Source organism: Salvelinus sp. IW2-2015, linkage group LG4q.2 (genome assembly GCF_002910315.2).
Source record: "Salvelinus sp. IW2-2015 linkage group LG4q.2, ASM291031v2, whole genome shotgun sequence".
In the NCBI taxonomy this organism is placed as follows: domain Eukaryota; kingdom Metazoa; phylum Chordata; class Actinopteri; order Salmoniformes; family Salmonidae; genus Salvelinus; species Salvelinus sp. IW2-2015.
The window spans coordinates 21955835-21975667 of NC_036843.1; the positions used below are offsets into that span (position 1 = coordinate 21955835).

The following is a 19833-nucleotide window of genomic DNA, read 5'->3' on the forward strand; positions in this document are numbered from 1 at the left end:
ACTCACCACCATATTTAGTGGCGAGTGGAAATGCCAACCGAATGCTTCAGATTTATACATCTGTGATACTATCGTCAATAGGCGCTATAGGTTGTTAGCGTCTACGAATGGGTTAGATGTATTACATGCAAACTTTCCTTTTTATTAATTTCTTTGAGATGGTCAATATTACATTACAGATTCATCCATCCACCATTACAAAATTATAAAAGTATATAAGTGCACCATACACACTTTCCACAAGTGTAGCCAACACTCAAAATGAAATTTTTTGGACACATTCATGTTTGTAAATAAATGTAGATTCATTTTCTTCACCCATATCAGCATTAGAATTGCACTACTTATTGCTTTCTGAATCCTTTCAGAATGGGGTAGATGTTCTCAAAGGCTTCATAGATCTCTCCACGTTCCTTAGCCCCTGAAAGAAAATGTACAGAAGATCTGGCTGCATTTTGTTAGCGGAAACTTTACAATGTAAAAAGCAAGCATCTGAAGCATGTCAACATAGCATGGTGGTGTGTGGAAGTCAGACCGAGAAAACACCAGTGGTCAACATACGTACCTGTCAGAACCACTTTTCCAGACACAAAGATCAGTAAGACAATACGTGGTTTCACCATACGGTAGATCAAACCAGGAAACAGCTCTGGCTCATAACTAGAGGGACCAAAACCACACAGTTAGTTAAAGGGAGCCATTTAGAAATATCAAAAAATATGGCTCTGGTTACAGGAGAATAGGTTTCTCAGGTCTGGAGTATATTAGACTGCTGTAAAAAAAAAAAAAAAAACATTGAATACTGGAAATCCTCTGAATATCAGTAGGTCCAGTGTGTTGGGTAGAGTAAGCCTTAAGGCTATACTGAAAACCTTTAAATTAAACCTATTTGGCCTTAAACTCTACAAAAGAAAATGATAGCGGAGCCGCAAAAGCACTTCTGTGCAAGGGTGTTTATTTACACAGTGAAAACAAAACATGAGTACTGCAGCACTAACATACATAGTGTCAAATAAAATAAAATGTTGCTCATGTATGGGGTCGGAAGGCCTCAAGCTCTTAATTGTCAAAGTATTGTTCTTAACTGTACACTAAGCATTTTACTTCCCCCCCCCCCTGTAAAAAGGAATTAATAAAGGAAAACATTATAACTTCAGCATTCAATCAACATAATGGACAGCATTTCTCTGACTAAAGGAGGTCAGTACTTTACAGAGCAGACACTCAATATGTCACAGTGAGTGTACCTGCTGAACTGCTGATGAGTCAGCACCAGACCCTCCAGCCGAATGGGGAAGCAGACATCACAACTCCCCACCATGTTCTGGATCTTGAAGTCCAGGAATTTGGCGGGAAAGCCCAATTTCTGCACCACACGAGCATACTTGCGGGCAGCCAGTCGAGACTGCTCCTCGCTGTCAGAATAGACAGCAAAAACAGAGGAGTTGCTTGAGGAATGAGGGGATCATCTTTATCCACTTTGGGACAAGAGCTCAATGAGCTCCCTCCCCTTTCTCCTATCCTTCAGCAATGACAGGTGCAGTACAGCAAATTATTTATTTAGAGTAAATCATCTAAGAATGGGCCCTGGTAAATGACAGAGCATCAGTGTTCAATAGGGCACACCGTAACAAAACATCTTGCAACAGAAAATAAATATGTGCTTTTATTGGACAAATTCAGGTTATACGTCCCTGTTTCTTAACATTTTATTTTCTACTGAACAAGACCATGGTTCATGGTGTCTGTGGTGAACTGTTCTCCCTCCTCACCTCTTGGCTCCTGTGCAGACCATCTTTCCGGAGCTGAAGATGAGTGCTGTGGTCCTAGGTTCCCGTATTCTCATAATGACAGCAGCAAAACGCTGAAACAGAGTACAATGCCCACATCATGGCTTGACACCACCATATTGACTTAAACATTGTCTGGGCTGGGCATACTTTGATTACCTTGGGGTTGTACTCAGCGTTTCTGGCTTGAAGAGCGATGGATTTCAGGTCCAGTGGGCAAGCCAGATTCACTGTAGATACAATATTCCTGCACATAAACAACAAATGGGCTCACTTGCAAGCACTGATCAATATATAGAGACTAGACAACTAGGAGGCCTTTTGAAATGGTACCCTATTCTCTTTATAGTGTACTACTTTTAATCTGAGCCTATCCTGGCCAATATCTGTATAGTGCACTAATTCATTTCCCAGGGTCGTATTAATTAGTGCAAACCATAGCAAAACGTTTCACAACAGAAACCATTTAGAGCATTTGGTGTAAACGGTTTACGTTGCACTAATGGGTGGGATCCTGGTTATCATAACATCCATCACGCACTGTAACATGGGGATTATTCCAGAACTCTCAGCCACTGGAGTCATGGGGGTCATAGGCGTCATGGGACAGAAGGTAGAGGCTCCCGTCACGGCCGGCTGGTTAGGGTCAGTCTCAGCAGACTCCTCAGGCCTGTAGCCATCGAACACACGGTCTTGTGTCATGTTAGCATTAGTAGCAGCATTTCCACAGGTGTCCTCTGGCAGGTCATCAGGCAGGAAGCTGAGATCCAGATCCTCTCCGATGTCCTTCTCCGGTTGGCTCAAGGAGGAGAGAAAGGATGGGTCCTGGAGCTGAGGGGCACCCTGCAAGCCCAGGTCCCCTTCAAACAGGAAGCCAGAGGCATCCTAGAAATCACACCAGAGAAGAAAAGATAATGAGTGGAATTAGATGCATCCTTTAGTCAGTTTATCTTGTGTCACTTGTCGATGAGACCAAGTGGAAAATTAGGATAAAATACCTGTTGGTTGAAGTAATTTAAAATCAAATGTTGAGGTCAATTTAGTTAATTTTACTGAAAGATACTCAGACTTCTTTCCCTTTACCCTGGCAATCAGGACCACTGGCTACTTACTGGTACATTTCCAATTGGGTCATCAAAATAACTCTCCAATGCTGAATCTTCATCCATGATTTATCATGTAGGAACAGCCAGGATTTCTTTAGACACAAGTGGGAGCCTTGGGGGCGTTCATTGACTGACAGGCGGCTAAATTGGCTACAGGTGTGAATGTCTATGCCCTGCAGGAGTAGCCTGTTTCTGATAACTAGGCCACAGTACATTGTGCGGTGAAAATAGAGTATTTAAATGATAATATTATAATGAACCATAGTAGGGATTTAAAAGTTTTGACGCTCACCTGATTCTCATGCTATTTTGATAAATAAATAAAAATATATAATTATAATATTCAAGTCTGTCAGCAGGAGAACTTGAGATGAACTTTAGCAATTGTTTTGTAGAAGTAGACCGATACATGAGCGTTACAGGAGGTAAACAACTATGTACAGGAGGTAAACAACTATGTACAGGAGGTAAACAAATATGGAATTACTCTATTTCAAGAATTCTACACAAATACGTCTAATATTACACATCTTTTTTCTATAAATAATGTTCATCAGAACATTTAGAATATTGAATTAGCAGAAATAGCCCCCAAATATGACAATTTTAAACTGAAATGCTTTAACGTGCAATGTAATGGCAGAAAATATAAATGCCGTGAAAAAGTGTGAGAGACTTTCCTCAGGCACATGGTGAGTTAACTTTTTAAAAAGGTGACATTTGTAAAACTGTACAATCCTTTGCAACCTACCCACTGAAGCAATAATATTAAATAAGTCGTGTTCCTTCTATCTCAATAGATGACCACAATATGAGTTAAATTACCCATAAAACCTAGCAGTCAAACATGGAAATGATTCCAATCGTTTTCCCACCATTCATTTTTCCCATAGGGGATTTTTAGAAACACGTCAAATAAGAGCTGTGTTTCGTGTAGACTTACCCTGTTGTGACATTTTGATAAGAGTGTAAATCTCTCTAGGACAAGGTGACTTATCAATATATTCACCTGTAATTGACCCTCAAAAATGAAATGCTAATTAGCTGCTAATGTGGCTATTATAAAGAACTACAAATGTCATAATGATCTGGACAAGACTGCCGAATCGAGGCAAATGTAAGAATCTCTGGATTAACTATTTTTGCTAAGTGTAGTAATGAATAATAATACCTGTTAGCAAAGGTGTCAGCTAGAGATGATGTGCAGGAACTTGCAGGGATTTGTAGTTTTGCATGATATCTACTTTGATGCTAATTAGCATTTTCAAATCTGAGAGTAAATAGATCCGAATATATTGATAAAACTCACCTTATCTCAAAGAGATTTACAGGGTTATCAAAATGTCACATCAGGGTAAGCCTACATGAAACAAAGCCCAAGTGCTGTCCCCACTTGCTTCAAGATGTCTACCATTGTTCATGTACCCAAGAAAGCAAAGGTAACTGAACTAAATTACATGATGAAGTGCTTTGAGAGGCTAGTTAAGGATCATATCACCTCCACTTTACCTGACACCCTAGACCCACTTCAATTTGCCTACCGCTCCAATAGATCCACAGATGATGCAATCGCCATCGCACTGCCCTATCCCATCTGGACAAGAGGAATACCTATATAAGAATGCTGTTCATTGACTATAGCTCAGCATTCAACACCATATTGCCCTCCAAGCTCATCTTTAAGCTCGGGGCCCTGGGTCTGAACCCCGCCCTGTGCAACTTGGTCCTGTACTTCCTGATGAGCCACCCCCAGGTGGTGAAGGTAGGAAACAACACCTCCACTACGCTGATCCTGGGCCCCACAAGGATGCGTGCTTAGCTCCCTCCTGTACTCCCTGTTCACCCATGACTGCGCGGCCACGCACGCCTCCAACTCAATAATCAAGTTTGCTGACGACATAACAGTAGTAGGCCTGATTACCAACAACGACAAAACAGCCTACATGGAGGTGAGGGCCCTGGCAGAGTGGTGCCAAATAACCTCTCAATCAACGTCAACATAATGAGGGAGCTGATCGTGGAATTAAGGAGACAACAGAGCACGCCCCGATTCACATCGACTGAACTGCAGTGGAGAAGGTGAATAGCTTCAAGTTCCTCGGCGTACACGTCAATGACAATCTGAAATGGTCCACCCACACAGATAGTGTGGTGAAAAATGCGAAACAGCGCCTCTTCAACATCAGGTGGCTGAAGAAATTCAACTTGGCCCCTAAGAACCTCACAAACCTTTACAGATGTACAATTGAGAACATCCTGTCGGGCTGTATCACCGCCTGGTACGGCAACTGCATCGCCCGCAACCGCAGGGCTCTCCAGAGGGTGGTGCGGTCTGCCCAACGCATCACCGGGGGCACACTGCCTGCCCTCCAGGACACCTACAGCACCCAATGTCACAGGAAGGCCAAAAAGATAATCAAGGACATCAACCACCCAAGCCACGGCCTGTTCACCTGGCGATCATCCAGAAGGTGAGGTCAGTACAGGTGCATCAAAGCTGGGACAGAGACTGAAAAACAGCTTCTATCTCAAGGCCATCAGACTGTTAAATAGCCATCACTAGCCGGCAAACACCCGGTTACTCAACCCTGCACCTTAGAGGCTGCTGCCCAATGTACATAGACATGGAATCACTGGTCACTTTAATTGGAACACTAGTCACTTTAATAATGGTCACATACTGTTTTACTCATTTCATATGTATATAATGTACTCTACTGTATTTTAGTCAACACCACTCAGACATTGCTCATCCTAATATTTAGATATTTCTTAATTCCATTATTTTACTTTTAGATGTGTGTATTGTTGTAAATTACTAGATAGTACTGCACTATTGGAGCTAGGAACACACAGGCATTTCGCTACACCCGTAACAACATCTGATAAATATGTGTGTGACCAATACAATTTGACTTGATTTATTTAAAGTGTTTCTAAAATCCCCTATGGGGAAAATTAATGGTGGAAAAAGGATTGAAACTATTTCCCTGTTTGACAGCTAGGTTTTATGGGTATTATGATACCTCTACTGTGGGGCTCTACGAAACAGTGCCAAATCAAGAGCAACCCACATTTGGAGGGCATATAAATGCCGGCCATTGGGCTCATAGTCCCATCACTTCTGCCACACATATATCAAAATTGCTCTTATCTTACATTTGGCCTCACCTTCAGCCAGTACTGTACTGCACTTTACTACAATAGTCTTGTCCTACTACAACTAGTACAGTACTGCCTGTTACTTCAACAAGAACCGTCTTACTACAACTAATATTGTACTGTCTGTTACTACAACTAGTACTGTACTGTCTGTTACTACAACTAGTACTGTACTGTCTTACTACAACTAGTACTGTCTTACTACAACTAATACTGTCTTACTACAACTAGTACTGTCTTACTACTAGTACGGTCTGTTACTACAAATAATACTGTCTTACTAGAACTAGTACTGTACTGCCTGTTACTAGAACTAGTATTATACTGCCTGTTACTAGAACTAGTACTGTACTGTTACTACAACTAAACTCAGCAAAAAAGAAACGTCCCTTTTCAGGACCCTGTCTTTCAAAGATAATTCTTAAAAATCCAAATAACTTCACAGATCTTCATTGTAAAGGGTTTAAACACTGTTTCCCATGCTTGTTCAATGAACCATAAACAATTAATGAACATTCACCTGTGGAACGGTCGTTAAGACACTAACAGCTTACAGACGGTAGGCAATTAAGGTCACAGTTATGAAAACTTAGGACACTAAAGAGGCCTTTCTACTGACTCTGGGAAAACACCAAAGAAATGCCCAGGGTCCCTGCTCATCTGCATGAACGTGCCTTAGGTATGCTGCAAGGAGGCATGAGGACTGAGATGTGGCCAGGGCAATAAATTGCAATGTCCGTACTGTGAGACCCTAAGACAGCGCTACAGGGAGACAGGCGGACAGCTGATCGTCCTCGCAGTGGCAGATCACGTGTAACAAGACCTGCACAGGATCGGTACATCCGAACATACAACCTGCGGGTCAGCTACAGGATGGCAACAACTGCCTGAGTTACACCAGGAACGCACAATCCCTCCATCAGTGCTCAGACTGTCCGCAATAGGCTGAGGTGGACTGAGGGCTTGTAGACCTGTTGTAAGGCAGGTCCTCACCAGACATCACTGGCAACAACGTCGCCTATGGGCACAACCCACCGTCGCTGGACCAGACAGGACTGGTATAAGTGCTCTCCACTGACGAGTCGCAGTTTTGTATTACCAGGGGTGATGGTCAGATTCGCGTTTATCGTTCAAGGAACGAGCGATACACTGAGGCCTGTACTTGAAGTGGGATCGATTTGGAGGTGGAGGGTCCGTTATGGTCTGGGGCGGTGTGTCACAGCATCCTCGGACTGAGCTTGTTGTCATTGCAGGCAATCTCAACGCTGGTGCGTTACAGGGAAGACATCCTCCTCCCTCATGTGGTACCTTCCTGCAGGCTCATCCTGACAGGACCCTCCAGCATGATAATGCACCCAGCCATACTGCTCGTTCTGTGGCGGGATTTCCTGCAAGACAGGAATGTCAGGTGTTCTGCATGGCCAGTGAAGAGCCACATCTCAATCCCATTGAGCACATCTGGGACCTGTTGGATCGGAGGGTGAAGGCTAGGGCCATTCCCCTCAGAAATGTCCGGGAACTTGCAGGTGCCTTGGTGGAAGAGTGGGGTAACATCTCATAGCAAGAACTGGCAAATCTGGTGCAGTCCATGAGGAGGAGATTCACTGCAGTACTTAATGCAGCTGGTGGCCACACCAGAATCTGACTGTTACTTTTGATTTGACCCCCCTTTGTTCAGGGACATTATTCAATTTCTGTTAGTCACATGTCTGTGGAAATTGTTCAGTTTATGTCTCAGTTGTTGAATCTTATGTTCATACAAATATTTACACGTTAATAAAACACAGTTGACAGTGAGCGGTCGTTGCTTTTTCTTTTTTGCTGAGTTTAGTATGTCGGTTACTACAACTTGTTACTGCCGGTTACTACACTCGTACTGTACTGCCGGTTACTACAACTAGTATTGTACTGCGTTATACAACTCGTACTGTACTGCTGTTACACAACTCGTACTGTACTGCCGTGTTACTACAACTAGTACTGCCTGTTACTACAACTAGTACTCCTAGTTCTACACTCGTACTGCTGTACTACACCTCGTACTGTACTGCGGTTACTACACTAGTATTGCCTGTTACTACAACTAATACTGCCTGTTACTACACTAGTACTGCTGTTATACAACCGTACTGTACTGCCGGTTACTACAACTCGTACTGTACTGCCTGTTACTACAAATAGTACTGTACTGCGGTTCTACAACTCGTACTGTACTGCTGTTACTACAGCACTAGTACTGTCCTGTTACTACAACGAGTACTGTAGCTGTTACTACAGAGTACTGCCTGTTACTACAACCTCGTACTGTACTGCCTGTTACTACAACTAATCTGCCTGTTTACTAAACTAATACTGCCTGTTACTACCTCTTTCTCAACCTCTACTTTTTACTCCGTTCTAACTTCCTTATCTCAACTCTCGTACTGTACTGCCTGCTATCACCTGTACTGCCTGTTTACTACACTCGTACTTGTACTTGCCTGTTACTACAACTCGTACTGTACTGCCTGTTACTACAACTAGTACTGTACTGCCGGTTACTACAATCATACTGTACGTGCCTGTTACTACAACTCGTACTGTACTGCTGTTTACTACAACTCGTACTGTACTGCGGTTACTACAACTGTACTTCTGTTACTACACCTCGTGCTGTACTGCCTGTTACTACAACTAGTACTGTATGCCTGTTACTACAACGAGTACTGTACTGCCGGTTACTACAACGAGTACTGCCTGTTACTAACCTCGTACTGTCTCTGTACTTACTGCCTGTTACTACAACCGTACTGCTGTTACTACAACTCGTAACTGTACTGCGCGTTACTACAACTAGTACTGGCTGTTACTACAACTAGTACTGGCGGTTACTACAACCCGTACTGTAATGCCTGTTACTACAACTCGTACTGTACTGCCGGTTACTACAACTAGTACTGCCTGTTACTACAACTAGTACTGCCTGTTACTACAACTCGTACTGTCTGTTACTACAACTCATACTGTACTGCCTGTTACTACAACTCATACTGTACTACCTGTTACTACAACTCGTATTGCACTGCCTGTTACTACAACTAGTACTGTACTGCCTGTTACTACAACTAGTACTGCCTGTTACTACAACTCATACTGTACTGCCTGTTACTACAACTAGTACTGTACTGTCTGTTACTACAACTTGTACTGTACTGCCTGTTACTACAACTAGTACTGTACTGCCTGTTACTACAACTCGTACTGTACTGGCTGTTACTACAACTCGTACTGTACTGCCTGTTACTACAACTAGTACTGCCTGTTACTACAACTCGTACTGTACTGCCTGTTACAACTGACACAACTTGGGTTATTGAGTCTGTTAGGAGGATCACTTAACTTTTTTTTCTTCCTCAGTGAATTTCAGGTATAATATGGAGTATGACATCAAATACAGCTACTTCCAGCTGGTGGAGTCCCTGTCTGGAGCTGTGGGGCCGCTTTGACATCACATTCAATTAATCTGATAATATACCAGCAAATGTCTGTATGGTTGTGTCTCAAATGGCATCCTATTCCCTTCGATAGGTAACATCCCAAATGGCACCCTATGTAAATAAAGTGCTCAGTCTGAAAAACAAAGTTGAGTGTAATAAATATGTTTTTATTCCCTGGCAGAGAGAGAAGTTCAGAGGGAATACAGTAAAAACACTGAGGTTGGTGCAAAACAGAAAACAGCTCACAAAATGCCTGAAAGGTGATCATTCCTAAAAGAGGAAAATGCTGGTCCATCATCTGCAGTTTAAGACAAGTAATCATCATAACATACGAAAGGTGAGGTTAGAACTAGGGTCAGCTACAGAGGTACCAGTCAGTGAAAAAGAGCGATATCGATTCTTTAAAAAGCCTAGGGTACGTTCAACCATGCAATCCTACTAAGGAACGAGCCAATCAGTCAACCTCCATACCTCACCACCCTTCATGCATATATACTCATGCATACAAGCAGCAGAAAGTTATAAGTTATCTGTACTACTGTCCATTGAAATACAATCCTGTCTTAATGAAACCTCCAGTCTGCTAGATAACGTTACCGTTCTGAATATTGTCAATCAGATGGGGAAATACTGAATACCTAATGAACAGCAGAATAATTAATTCTTATTCTATACCATTACCCATGTCCTGTCAGGGCTCGACTGCAATTTAAAATATTTGCGGTCTGTCCATGCACATCCATCTAGTCATTTGTACATACAATGCTTTCTTTAATCAAGAGTAGAAAGGATAAAGTTACAGGCGTGGCACTTTGAAAGGATAGAAGAACATTGGGTACCTGATCAGACTGTTTCTACCAATATGTGAAAGTTTCCTAACAACAAGTAACAATAACTGAGAAAATACCCAGTACTGTATACACAGATGATTAAAAGATTGTTTGAGAGCACTAGTGTATTATAGCATTATATCATTATCCTGACCAGAGATGAGTGGTGGGAGGTGAGTGATTGGGCTGTCTGTCATAGCAGCTGGGCAGTGATTTAGGTCCAACAGCAGAGGGCAATGTTGTGCTTGTCTGCGGCCACAATTACCATAGGAGCAGCAGAACATAAGAATTAGTCTGAGCCCTTGACTCAGATTAGTTACACCATTATACACACAGAAAGACCCTGAAGGTTCAGTTTAGTATCCTAAGCTATTACAAATACATTCATTTGACCTATGACCATTTTGATAGGAAAGAAAGTGCTTTATATTGTTACTGTGGTAGAAATGTACCAGAGACTAGGATAAAAACATGAAGCCAATTAATGTTGAGGAATTGGTGCGGCAGAGCTCTGAAGAGCTATGAATGAAATATGTTCTTACCCCCAGGTAACCCAACACTAAGATGTCTCTATTCATTGTCACCAGAGAACACTTCTCCTCAATGTCATTTGATTCCCACAGCAGTAGATACATTTCAGTAGTTGCCTTTTGATTACAATTCAATATTATTTTGGTATTGCCTAACACATTTAGAACCATGAAAAAAGCTGGTTTTGAATTAAGGCATTTGTATTATTACTGGGAACACAATTCACACGTTTTATAAAATCATCCAGTAGAGTTGAAGAACGAGGAGACTCAGTTGATACTGTATATCTTCAAGGTCGTCTGTTTTTTGCATGTTGGTCCCCCACTGATGACCTAGCTCTGGCACAAAACATACTGACACCAGTCAGCAGTATCAAAACAAACTGTACAACAAGAGGCTGAAAAAACCCCTTTGTAACATGGACCTTTTACAACATAATAAATACAACCACACACAGACAGGGCCTCTCAAAACACAATGTATCAAATCACCCACTAAAACATTATGTCTGATAATCTGGCTTCTAAGACTTGGAAGGGTCTTGTGTTCCACTTGTAGTTTTGAGGAGGCTATGGCCTGGTCCATCGTGTTGGTGGATAAGAGCCCTGTTCGGGACAGGGACACCAACACAGAAAGTTAAAATTGTAGCGATCACAATTGTATTGTTTTAGATCACTGGGGTTAGGAAAGGTATTGGACAACAACACCCTTCGATTCTTCAAAATGTTCTGCTACTTCTACCCAAAATGATAACCCGCATCAAATGTAGCAACTATTCATATTTCCTTAATCTAGGGGAGATCTAGAGTATGTAACAAAGAGCATAACCGCTAATTACTTATGTATTAGCCTCAGGCTAACTTACTTAAAACAAAGTAGCAGGGCATAATATTTGGCAACAGGGGTAAATAAAACAAGTGGTTGTGAGAGTGCAGTTGTCTGGTAGGTACTGTAAGTGACACACAGAGGGAGGAAGGTTGGTGAATGACAGTCTATAGTGCAGCTTAGCCACACTGGGAATGAATGCTGAGGCATCGATCATCCTGAGGGGTCTCCCTACAGTATCAGTATCTGTGCTGTTGGCATGTTAGTGTTATACGTTGGCCTATGACAGTGGGCCTTTGTGCTGACTGCAAGCCTCACAATCCCACCAAGTCCTACAGAGATCTGACAGGGAGAGAGGGGACCACCCAACTAGAGTCCAGCAGAGCGCGAGAGAGATAGAAGTCCTTTAACAAAGAACTTGTAAAAAATATGTCCCTCAGGAATATTTTAATTTGTTCATCTTCAAAACGTTGATTTAAAAAACAAGTACTGTAGTAGTTCCACTAATCAATCAGCTCTGCAGATATCCTTGTACAATGGCTTAAAATTCTACATTTGCCAGAGAACCCTCAGGCAAATGTAGAATTTTAAGCCATTGTGCAATGGTATCTGCAGATATCTGTTGGTTCAGTCTTAAAGGGAGGGGTAAAATAAGATGCCTCTCCCTTGAGATGTCTCTAGGAGACCTGATTGTTGTCCAGCCTCTTCTCCACAGCTTTGAGGAGGAGCTCAGAGTACTGCTCCAGCAGAGCCAGAGTCCTCTCCTCCCCTGAGCCTGATCCCCCTGTCCCTGGTCCTGCAGGCCGGTAGCCCAGCGTACACAGGGAGCCTCCTGCTGCAGGTTCTCCAGAGGGAGATGGTGGTGAGCTCTGGGGCAGGGAGCTCAGCTCAGCCCTCACAACCTCAAAGGCCTCAGACAGGACGCGGGCCATCTCATGCTGCTCCTGCCTGGAGGCTACAGGCACACTGTTCACCTGCAAGACACAGACATTACCACAAAAATGAAGTGTATGGAACTGTTCTAAGATGTTGTTGTCCATTGACTGTTGTATATCAACAGCACATTTCATCTCTGCATCTCCCAGACAGAGATAATGGTCTATAAAATAGTAGCCTTTCAGTGAGTGACTCACCATCCTGTAGAACCGGGAGGCCTTCCTAAACGAGTTCTGTAGTTCGCTGGCCAACACCCTGCACGACTCCATACTGAGAGAATCCTCTATTTAAGAGGAGAGAGTTGTGGTACATTGCTAAGGCTCACGCTGCTTAAACCACCATAGCACAAGCAACTACAAGACAATAGGTTATTTCGTTGGGCAATATGCCAATATAGGAAACATGTTGTCAACAATATGTAACCATAGAATTTGGTATGTTTGATCTTTTACACAAGAAGGGATTGAAACACAGCAGGACAAGGACCAATGTTAATGAAAAGGGGGAAGTGAAAAAGCGAGATGAGACCGGGAGATTAAGAGAGTGGTAGAGCGAGAGAGAGAAAGAATGAGAGCATGCCTCACCAATCGAGAGAAACCGGTTAAGTGACGGAGGACATGGACAGGGTGAAGGTGAAGAGTACATGGGGGTGGAGACAGCAGGCCACAGTGCACCAGTAGTAAAGAAGTGCTTGGTGCTGGTCAGGGGCAGGCCCAGATGCAGAGATGACAGGGTGAAGGAGGGAGAACGCTGGAGCAAACCTGTGCGGTCCTGGCCGGGCCCTCGTTGTGACAGCAGGTAGACCGGATTGCCCTGAGGAGACAGCTCCGTCACGGGGCTCTCCTCCTGGGTCAGGCCCTGGCTTTCCTCTGTCTTTGGCTGTTCCAGTCTGTTGTCTACAACAGGGGCCTCAGGACGCAGCTCCGCGGTGAGACCAAGCTGCTCCGCCTCAGGGCTCTGCACTGGGCTAGTCTCCACAGGAGCAGCAGGGAAGGGGGACAGTGCAATGACTAGCTGGACGTTGTTGGAGAGCGGTGGTGGTTGATTCTGGCCCTGCTGGGGCAATAAGCTAACTGGGGATCTTGGGGAGAGGTTGTCCTCGTTGACAGTCTTGGAGGAAGTGGTGGTGGTCTTGGAGGTACCGTTGGGTGTGAAGACTGCCAGGGAGGGCTTGTCTGGGAGGGACTTGGAGGTGTCCAGGTTGAGCTGGGGCCGGGTGCTGCACGTCAGCTTGGCCTGCAGACTCTTGGTGGTTGGGTTAGGGTTAGAGCTAGCTATGAAGGTGGGGATAACAGCAGCTTGGGGCATGGCTAAACCCATCCCTGAGAGGGAGGAGGACGCCGAGGAGACCATGGCAACTGGGATAGATGTTTTAGTACTCGGACTCTGGGAGGAGCAGCTCTGACTCTTAGTCGTTGGAGGGGTGGAACTACTTCCAGACCCAGACTCCTCCTCAGTCATGTTTAGGTTGTCTCCCATGGACACGGAGCGGGACATCTTGGCCATGGAACTGGTGGTGGGGCTCATGTAGGAGCAGCGGGACTTTAGGCTCCTGGGCATAGTGGCTGTGCTCTGGCTGGTACTGGTGTTGTCCTGAGGCTGGAGGGAGGTGGGGCTGCAGAAAGGGGGCACGCTGGGCAGTGTGCTGCGGGGGGTGGTGGGGAGTGTCACTGGACCCTCGCTGGCCTGGGAGTGATGGGGCAGGGGGGTGGTGGGGAGTGTCCCTGGACCCTCGCTGGCCTGGGAGTGATGGGGCAGGGGGGCCACCTCCTTGGAGGGCCGAGACAGACTTAGAGGCATGTCTACTGGTAACAAGAGAGAGACAGAGTTAGAGGCATGTTTACTGGTAACAAGAGAGAGACAGAGAACAAAGGTAAATGATTAGGCTATGCAGGCCAGGGCGACAGCATCTGTCTATTATCAGAAATTGTTTTAGTCGTGGGAATATTTAGGAACAGATTTCCGAAATTAAACTAATTTGTAGCTGAATTCCTGTTGATTTCAGTATTTTTTTGGTCCGCAAGCCGCCTGCTACCGACCAATGTTTTACACAGGTCCCTAGTGTCTGGGCTGGAGCGTGAAGTCACTAGCTCTGCTGGTCCGTTTTGGGCAAAAATGTGTATTTATTATGAAGTTCGATCCCCACAGTGAATTCTTTTAAAGTTTGCTACAAATCGAGATCTTTAATTAAACAGTGATCCGTTCTGACATTTTTGTCTCAGAGGACCACGTGCTGACAGACCGGGCAGGCTACGAGGAGGCTTGCGCTCTCATGCCATGGACATTAAGGTTGATGCTCAGGCAGGATGAATACAACTACATCGACCATGATCCTTTGCTGAGCAACATGAAGGGCTACAAATAAAAAAAACTTCCGGCTTCATGAGCCATCGGGAGTTTCCCATAGGAATATGTGGATGACGTCAGCGCCATCACTATCTACTGGTTTTATACCATACATAGAATATAAGATGAGGACCTTTTTAAATCATAACATTGTCCCGCAATACATGATCATAACATTGTCCATTAATACATTATCATAACATCAATACACAAGACATTATCACAATCCCTTCCTTAGTGTCTCACCCTCAGTGTGCAGGTTCTGGACTGACTGGGACTTCCTCATTCCTGTAGTTGTGAGGTGAGAGGCTGCAGCCTTGGCCACAGGGCTGACCATCCTACGAGAGTCCACTGCAGGATTAAACAGCTTCTTCCTCAGAGGAGAGGCCCGCAGATTAAAACACTTCTCCGTAGTGTCCACTACTTCTAGTCTCCCGGTGGGGCCCTTTTGAGAGTCTTCTGAGACCTTCCTCTGGCTGTGGCCTTGGCTCTGGTCTCTGTCCTGGTTGTGGCTCTGGCCCTGGTCTCTGTCCTGGTTGTGGCTCTGGCCCTGGTTGTGATCCATGAGAGGCCTCACCTGAGAGACCAGGGGCTTCACCACACCGCTGCCTACCTTCCCCTCACCAATGCTCTTAGATAGGAATGGAAAGGAGGTCCTGCTAGAAAGGAAAAACAACGAGTCATTCAGCTGGGACTGTTTGTCAAAATATTCAGTTGATTTAAAATAATATCTCACATTTGAGATAAATTAGTATGGGTTAAGTGATTTTCTTTGATCAACTAACTGGCATACCTTCCAGTAGAGCATTGGGACAGGAACTTGGAGGAGATGCTGATACTGTCAGGGGTGACAACTCTCGTCGGACTCACTGACAATCAGAGAGGATTAATACAATTGATACATCTGGGAAAATAGTTTTACTATTACCGTGTGTGTCTTTGTTATGTGTAAACTACTATGTCTCATGTACTCCTGGCAGCACAATCAATTTCCCTGTGTGAACAATAGTCTCTGGGTGCATCCCAATAATATTTATTTTCTCCTGAAGTGAGCACGCGTTCACTACTTCTATTTACAAAAGCATTGGATTGGTAGAAACATGGGATAGTGGGAGTTTCCACCAACATGTCTTATACCAGTCAAGGAGAAGGTAACTGGGATGTAGACTCTGTTCTTACCTGGGTTGTTAAGCTCAGCCAGGTTGCCAAAGTGCTGTTTGAGGAAGGCCTCCTGGTCCGGGGTCTGGGGTACTACCGTCATCCCCTTGGCATCTCCCCTCCCTACGCCCCCCTCCTCTTCCACCTCCAGTTCCTCCATGTCCAATTCAGAGGAATTCCCATCCACACTGAGAGGCTCCGTGGGCTCTGACACACAGACAATTTGATTAACTAGTGGAGGTACATTGCATAAAAACATCCACAGGGAAACTGTGTGTGAGCCCTGTGTGTGTTCGCGTATGTGTGTATGCTTGTGTGGGGCTCACCCTCTCCAGGAGGCTGCTGCTGACTGTCTGGGCTGGACAGTCTGCTGCTGGAGTAGTCCACAGAGAAGGCACTGTCTGAGCTGTGTTTGTCATGGTGGCCCTGGCTCCACTGGTTGTGGTTCTGGTACCCCTTCACACTCCTGCTGGCCCCAGGCCCAGGCAGCAGCTCCTTCACCAGGTACTCACTACAAAGAGAGAAACACACATAGTAGAGTGTAAGTTTATTAAAGTGCTAGGATGCATCCCAAATCCCACCTTATTCCCTATACAGTGCACTACTTATGACCTGGGTCCATAGGGAATAGGGTACCAAGTGTTACTACACAATATAACAGCAATTGATAAGACATTACATAGTGAAAACAACATTCCAGACCCTAAGTATCTGGATATATGGATTAGATGGTACAGTATGTACAGTGCCTTCAGAAAGTATTCACACCCCTTGAATTTTTCCAAGGGGTGTTGTTTTACAGCCTGAATTTAAAACTGATTAAATTGAGATTGTTGCTCACTGGCCACACACAATACCCCATAATGTCAACGTGGAATTATGTTTTCTAAGTGTTTACAAGTGAATTAAAAATGAAAATCTGAAATGTCTTGAGTCAATATGTATTCAACCCTTTTGTTATGGCAAGCCAAAATAACAAGTCACATAATAAGTTACATGGACTCACTGAGCACAATAATAAGTGTTTAACATGATTTTTGAATGACTACGTCAACTCTGTACCCACACATACAATTATCTGAAAGGTTCCTCAGTCGAGCAGTGAATTTCAAACACAGATTCAACCACAAAGACCAGGGAGGTTTTCCAATGCCTCGGTAAGAAGGGCACCTATTGGTAGATGGGTAACAATTAAATAAACAGACATTGAATATCCCCTTGAGCATGGTGACGTTATTAATTACACTTTGCATGGTGTATCAATACACCCAGTCACTACAAAGATACAGGCGTCCTTCCTAACTCAGTTGCCGGAGAGGAAGGAAACCGCTCAGGGGTTTCACCATGAGGCCTTTAAAACAGTTACAGAGTTTAATGGTTGTGATAGGAGAAAACTGAGGATGGATCAATAACATTATAGTTACTCTACAATACTAACCTGAATGACAGTGAAAAGAAGGAAGACTGTACAGAATAAAAATATTCCAAAACATACATCCTGTTTGCAACAAGGCACTAAAGTAATACTGTAAAAAATGTTGCAAAGCAATTCACTTTTTGTAATTAATACAAAGTGTTATGTTTGGGGCAAATCCAATACAACACATTACTGAGTACCAAAGTCCACATTTTCAGGCATTGTGATGGCTGCATCATGTTATGAGTGTGCTTGTAATCGTTAAGGACTGAGGAGGTTTTTAGAGAAAAAAGAAACGGAATGGAGCTAAACACAGGTTAAATCCTAGAGGAAAAGCTGGTTCAGTCTGCTTTCCACCAGACACTGGGAGATTAATTCATGTCTCAGCAGGACAATAAACTAACACACAAGGTCAAATCTACACTGGAGTTGTTTACCAAGAAGACAGTGAATATTCCTGAGTGGCCGAGTTACAGTTTTGACTTAAATCTACTTGAAAATCTATGGCCTGAAAATGGTTGTCTTGTAACGATCAACAACCAATTTGACAGAACTTGAAGAATGTTGAAAATAATAAAAATGGGCAAATGTTGCACAATCCTGGTGTGGAAAAGTCTTAGAGACTTACCCAGAAAGACTGACAGCTCTCAGAGACTTACCCAGAAAGACTGACAGCTCTCAGAGGACTTACCCAGAAAGACTGACAGCTCTCAGAGGACTTACCCAGAAAGACTGACAGCTCTCAGAGGACTTATCCAGAAAGACTGACAGCTCTCAGAGACTTACCCAGAAAGACTGACAGCTCTCAGAGGACTTACCCAGAAAGACTGACAGCTCTTAGAGACTTACCTAGAAAGACAGCCGGAATTACTGTCAAAGGTGCTTCTACAAAGTATTGACTGAGGGGCGTGAATACTTATATAAATTAGATATTTATTTAATTTGAAAGAAATTAGCAAAAATGGCTAAAACGATGTTTTCACTTTATCATTATGGGGTATTGTGTGTAGATGGATGGGTGTAGATAGATTTGTGTAGATAGATGTGTGTAGATAGATGTGTGAGACAATAAATCAATTTAACCAATTTTGAAATCAGGCTGTAACACAACAAAATGTGGAATAAGTCAAAGGTATGAATACTTTCTGAAGGCACTGCATTTAGTATACAAACTACAGTATATGATATGTAGGGGCCAGGAGTCTTTCCATGTCAGAGAAAACTACAGGCCCCAACTATATTGTATGTGTACTATGATAAGGCAGTGATATACATCAATGGCGTAATGGAGAGATTGTAGCGATCCAGGAGAAAAAAGGTAGAAGCTGTGTGTTTACCTGCCGGCTCATTTATTGATTGATTCATTTGATTGATTTACCTGCCGGCTAAGCTGACCCTGTCCTCAAAGCCGTCGGGGTACAGCACTGGGCCTGTCTCTGTGTCAGGTGTCTGTGGAGAGAGCATGATGTATTTGGGCCGCTGCTGGGACCTCTGCTCAGACTCCCCCTGCAAGAAACACAAACATGAGAAAATACTATGAATCATAAAACATCACCTGAAATAACTGAATTGGACCTCACAATCCTCAATACACAAAATATGGATGAGAGTACCATGGTTTCATCCAACCTATTTTGTGACCCATGATTGAACATTTAGAAGTAGTAAATCCATAGGTAACATAGATGGAGTAATACATTGTCTATGCACTGTATCAAGCAGGGCCAAAGTAAGGTCAGGTGGCTGTTCTCTGTTAAATTAACTCACCCATGCAGTGAGGGGTTGCAGGCTGATGGTGCTGCCCAGCTCGTCCTCTCTGAATGGGTCTCTGAAGGAGTCAGAAACAGGCTGGGTCTGGGTCTTAGTGGGGGAGGAGGGGGGCATGGCGAAGGAGTCCAGCTGTCTGAGGTCCAACATGGACTTGACCATCAGATCCATGCTGTCCATGCGTCTGGACCAGCGGCGCCGCGGACGGGGACCCCTGTCCTCAGAGTGGTGACTGCCCTGGGAGGACCGCCTGCCAAAAGAGTTCTCCTACGGGACGGACGGACACACACACACGAGTTGTGAGCCTACAGTTTATAGTGGGAATGTTCACAGACCGTGTCTGAATTAAATTTCTACTTTACAAGTTACAAAAAGAAGAGTGAAAATACATAGGTGACAAAGCTGGGGGAGAGACGACTGAGGAAAGGCTGGGGGCAGAGACGACTGAGGAAAGGCTGGGGGAAGAGACGACTGAGGAAAGGCTGGGGG

The 19833-nt window shown here is 44.0% G+C and overlaps 2 protein-coding genes across 6 annotated transcripts in view; both read right to left on the reverse strand.

Annotated features, from left to right (window-relative positions):
* Positions 1-344: 344 nt before the first annotated feature.
* On the reverse strand, positions 345-2991 carry LOC111963053 (uncharacterized). The gene is made up of 7 exons (XM_070443293.1): positions 2903-2991; positions 2332-2675; positions 1950-2037; positions 1773-1864; positions 1248-1415; positions 566-660; positions 345-421 (listed from the first exon to the last, which is right to left on the reverse strand). Exons 1-7 carry the CDS (start codon positions 2957-2959, stop codon positions 345-347), a joined length of 921 nt encoding a protein of 306 aa, XP_070299394.1. The 5' UTR covers positions 2960-2991.
* A 6689-nt stretch (positions 2992-9680) lies between these two features.
* The window catches only part of LOC111963474 (mitogen-activated protein kinase-binding protein 1), a 57823-nt gene continuing 47670 nt past the window's right edge, over positions 9681-19833 (reverse strand). For 2 of the 5 annotated variants that reach the window (XM_023986940.2, XM_023986939.2), the window contains 9 exons: positions 19345-19611; positions 18956-19083; positions 16487-16671; positions 16182-16367; positions 15796-15871; positions 15249-15661; positions 13241-14461; positions 12854-12939; positions 9681-12694 (listed from right to left, as the gene is read on the reverse strand). In XM_023986940.2, coding sequence (XP_023842708.1) covers positions 12398-12694; positions 12854-12939; positions 13241-14461; positions 15249-15661; positions 15796-15871; positions 16182-16367; positions 16487-16671; positions 18956-19083; positions 19345-19611 — 2859 coding nt within the window. In that variant the 3' untranslated portion in view covers positions 9681-12397. The remainder of the gene's footprint in view (positions 12695-12853; positions 12940-13240; positions 14462-15248; positions 15662-15795; positions 15872-16181; positions 16368-16486; positions 16672-18955; positions 19084-19344; positions 19612-19833) is intronic. The other 3 variants (XM_023986942.2, XM_023986941.2, XM_023986944.2) reach the window with 3 other exon arrangements.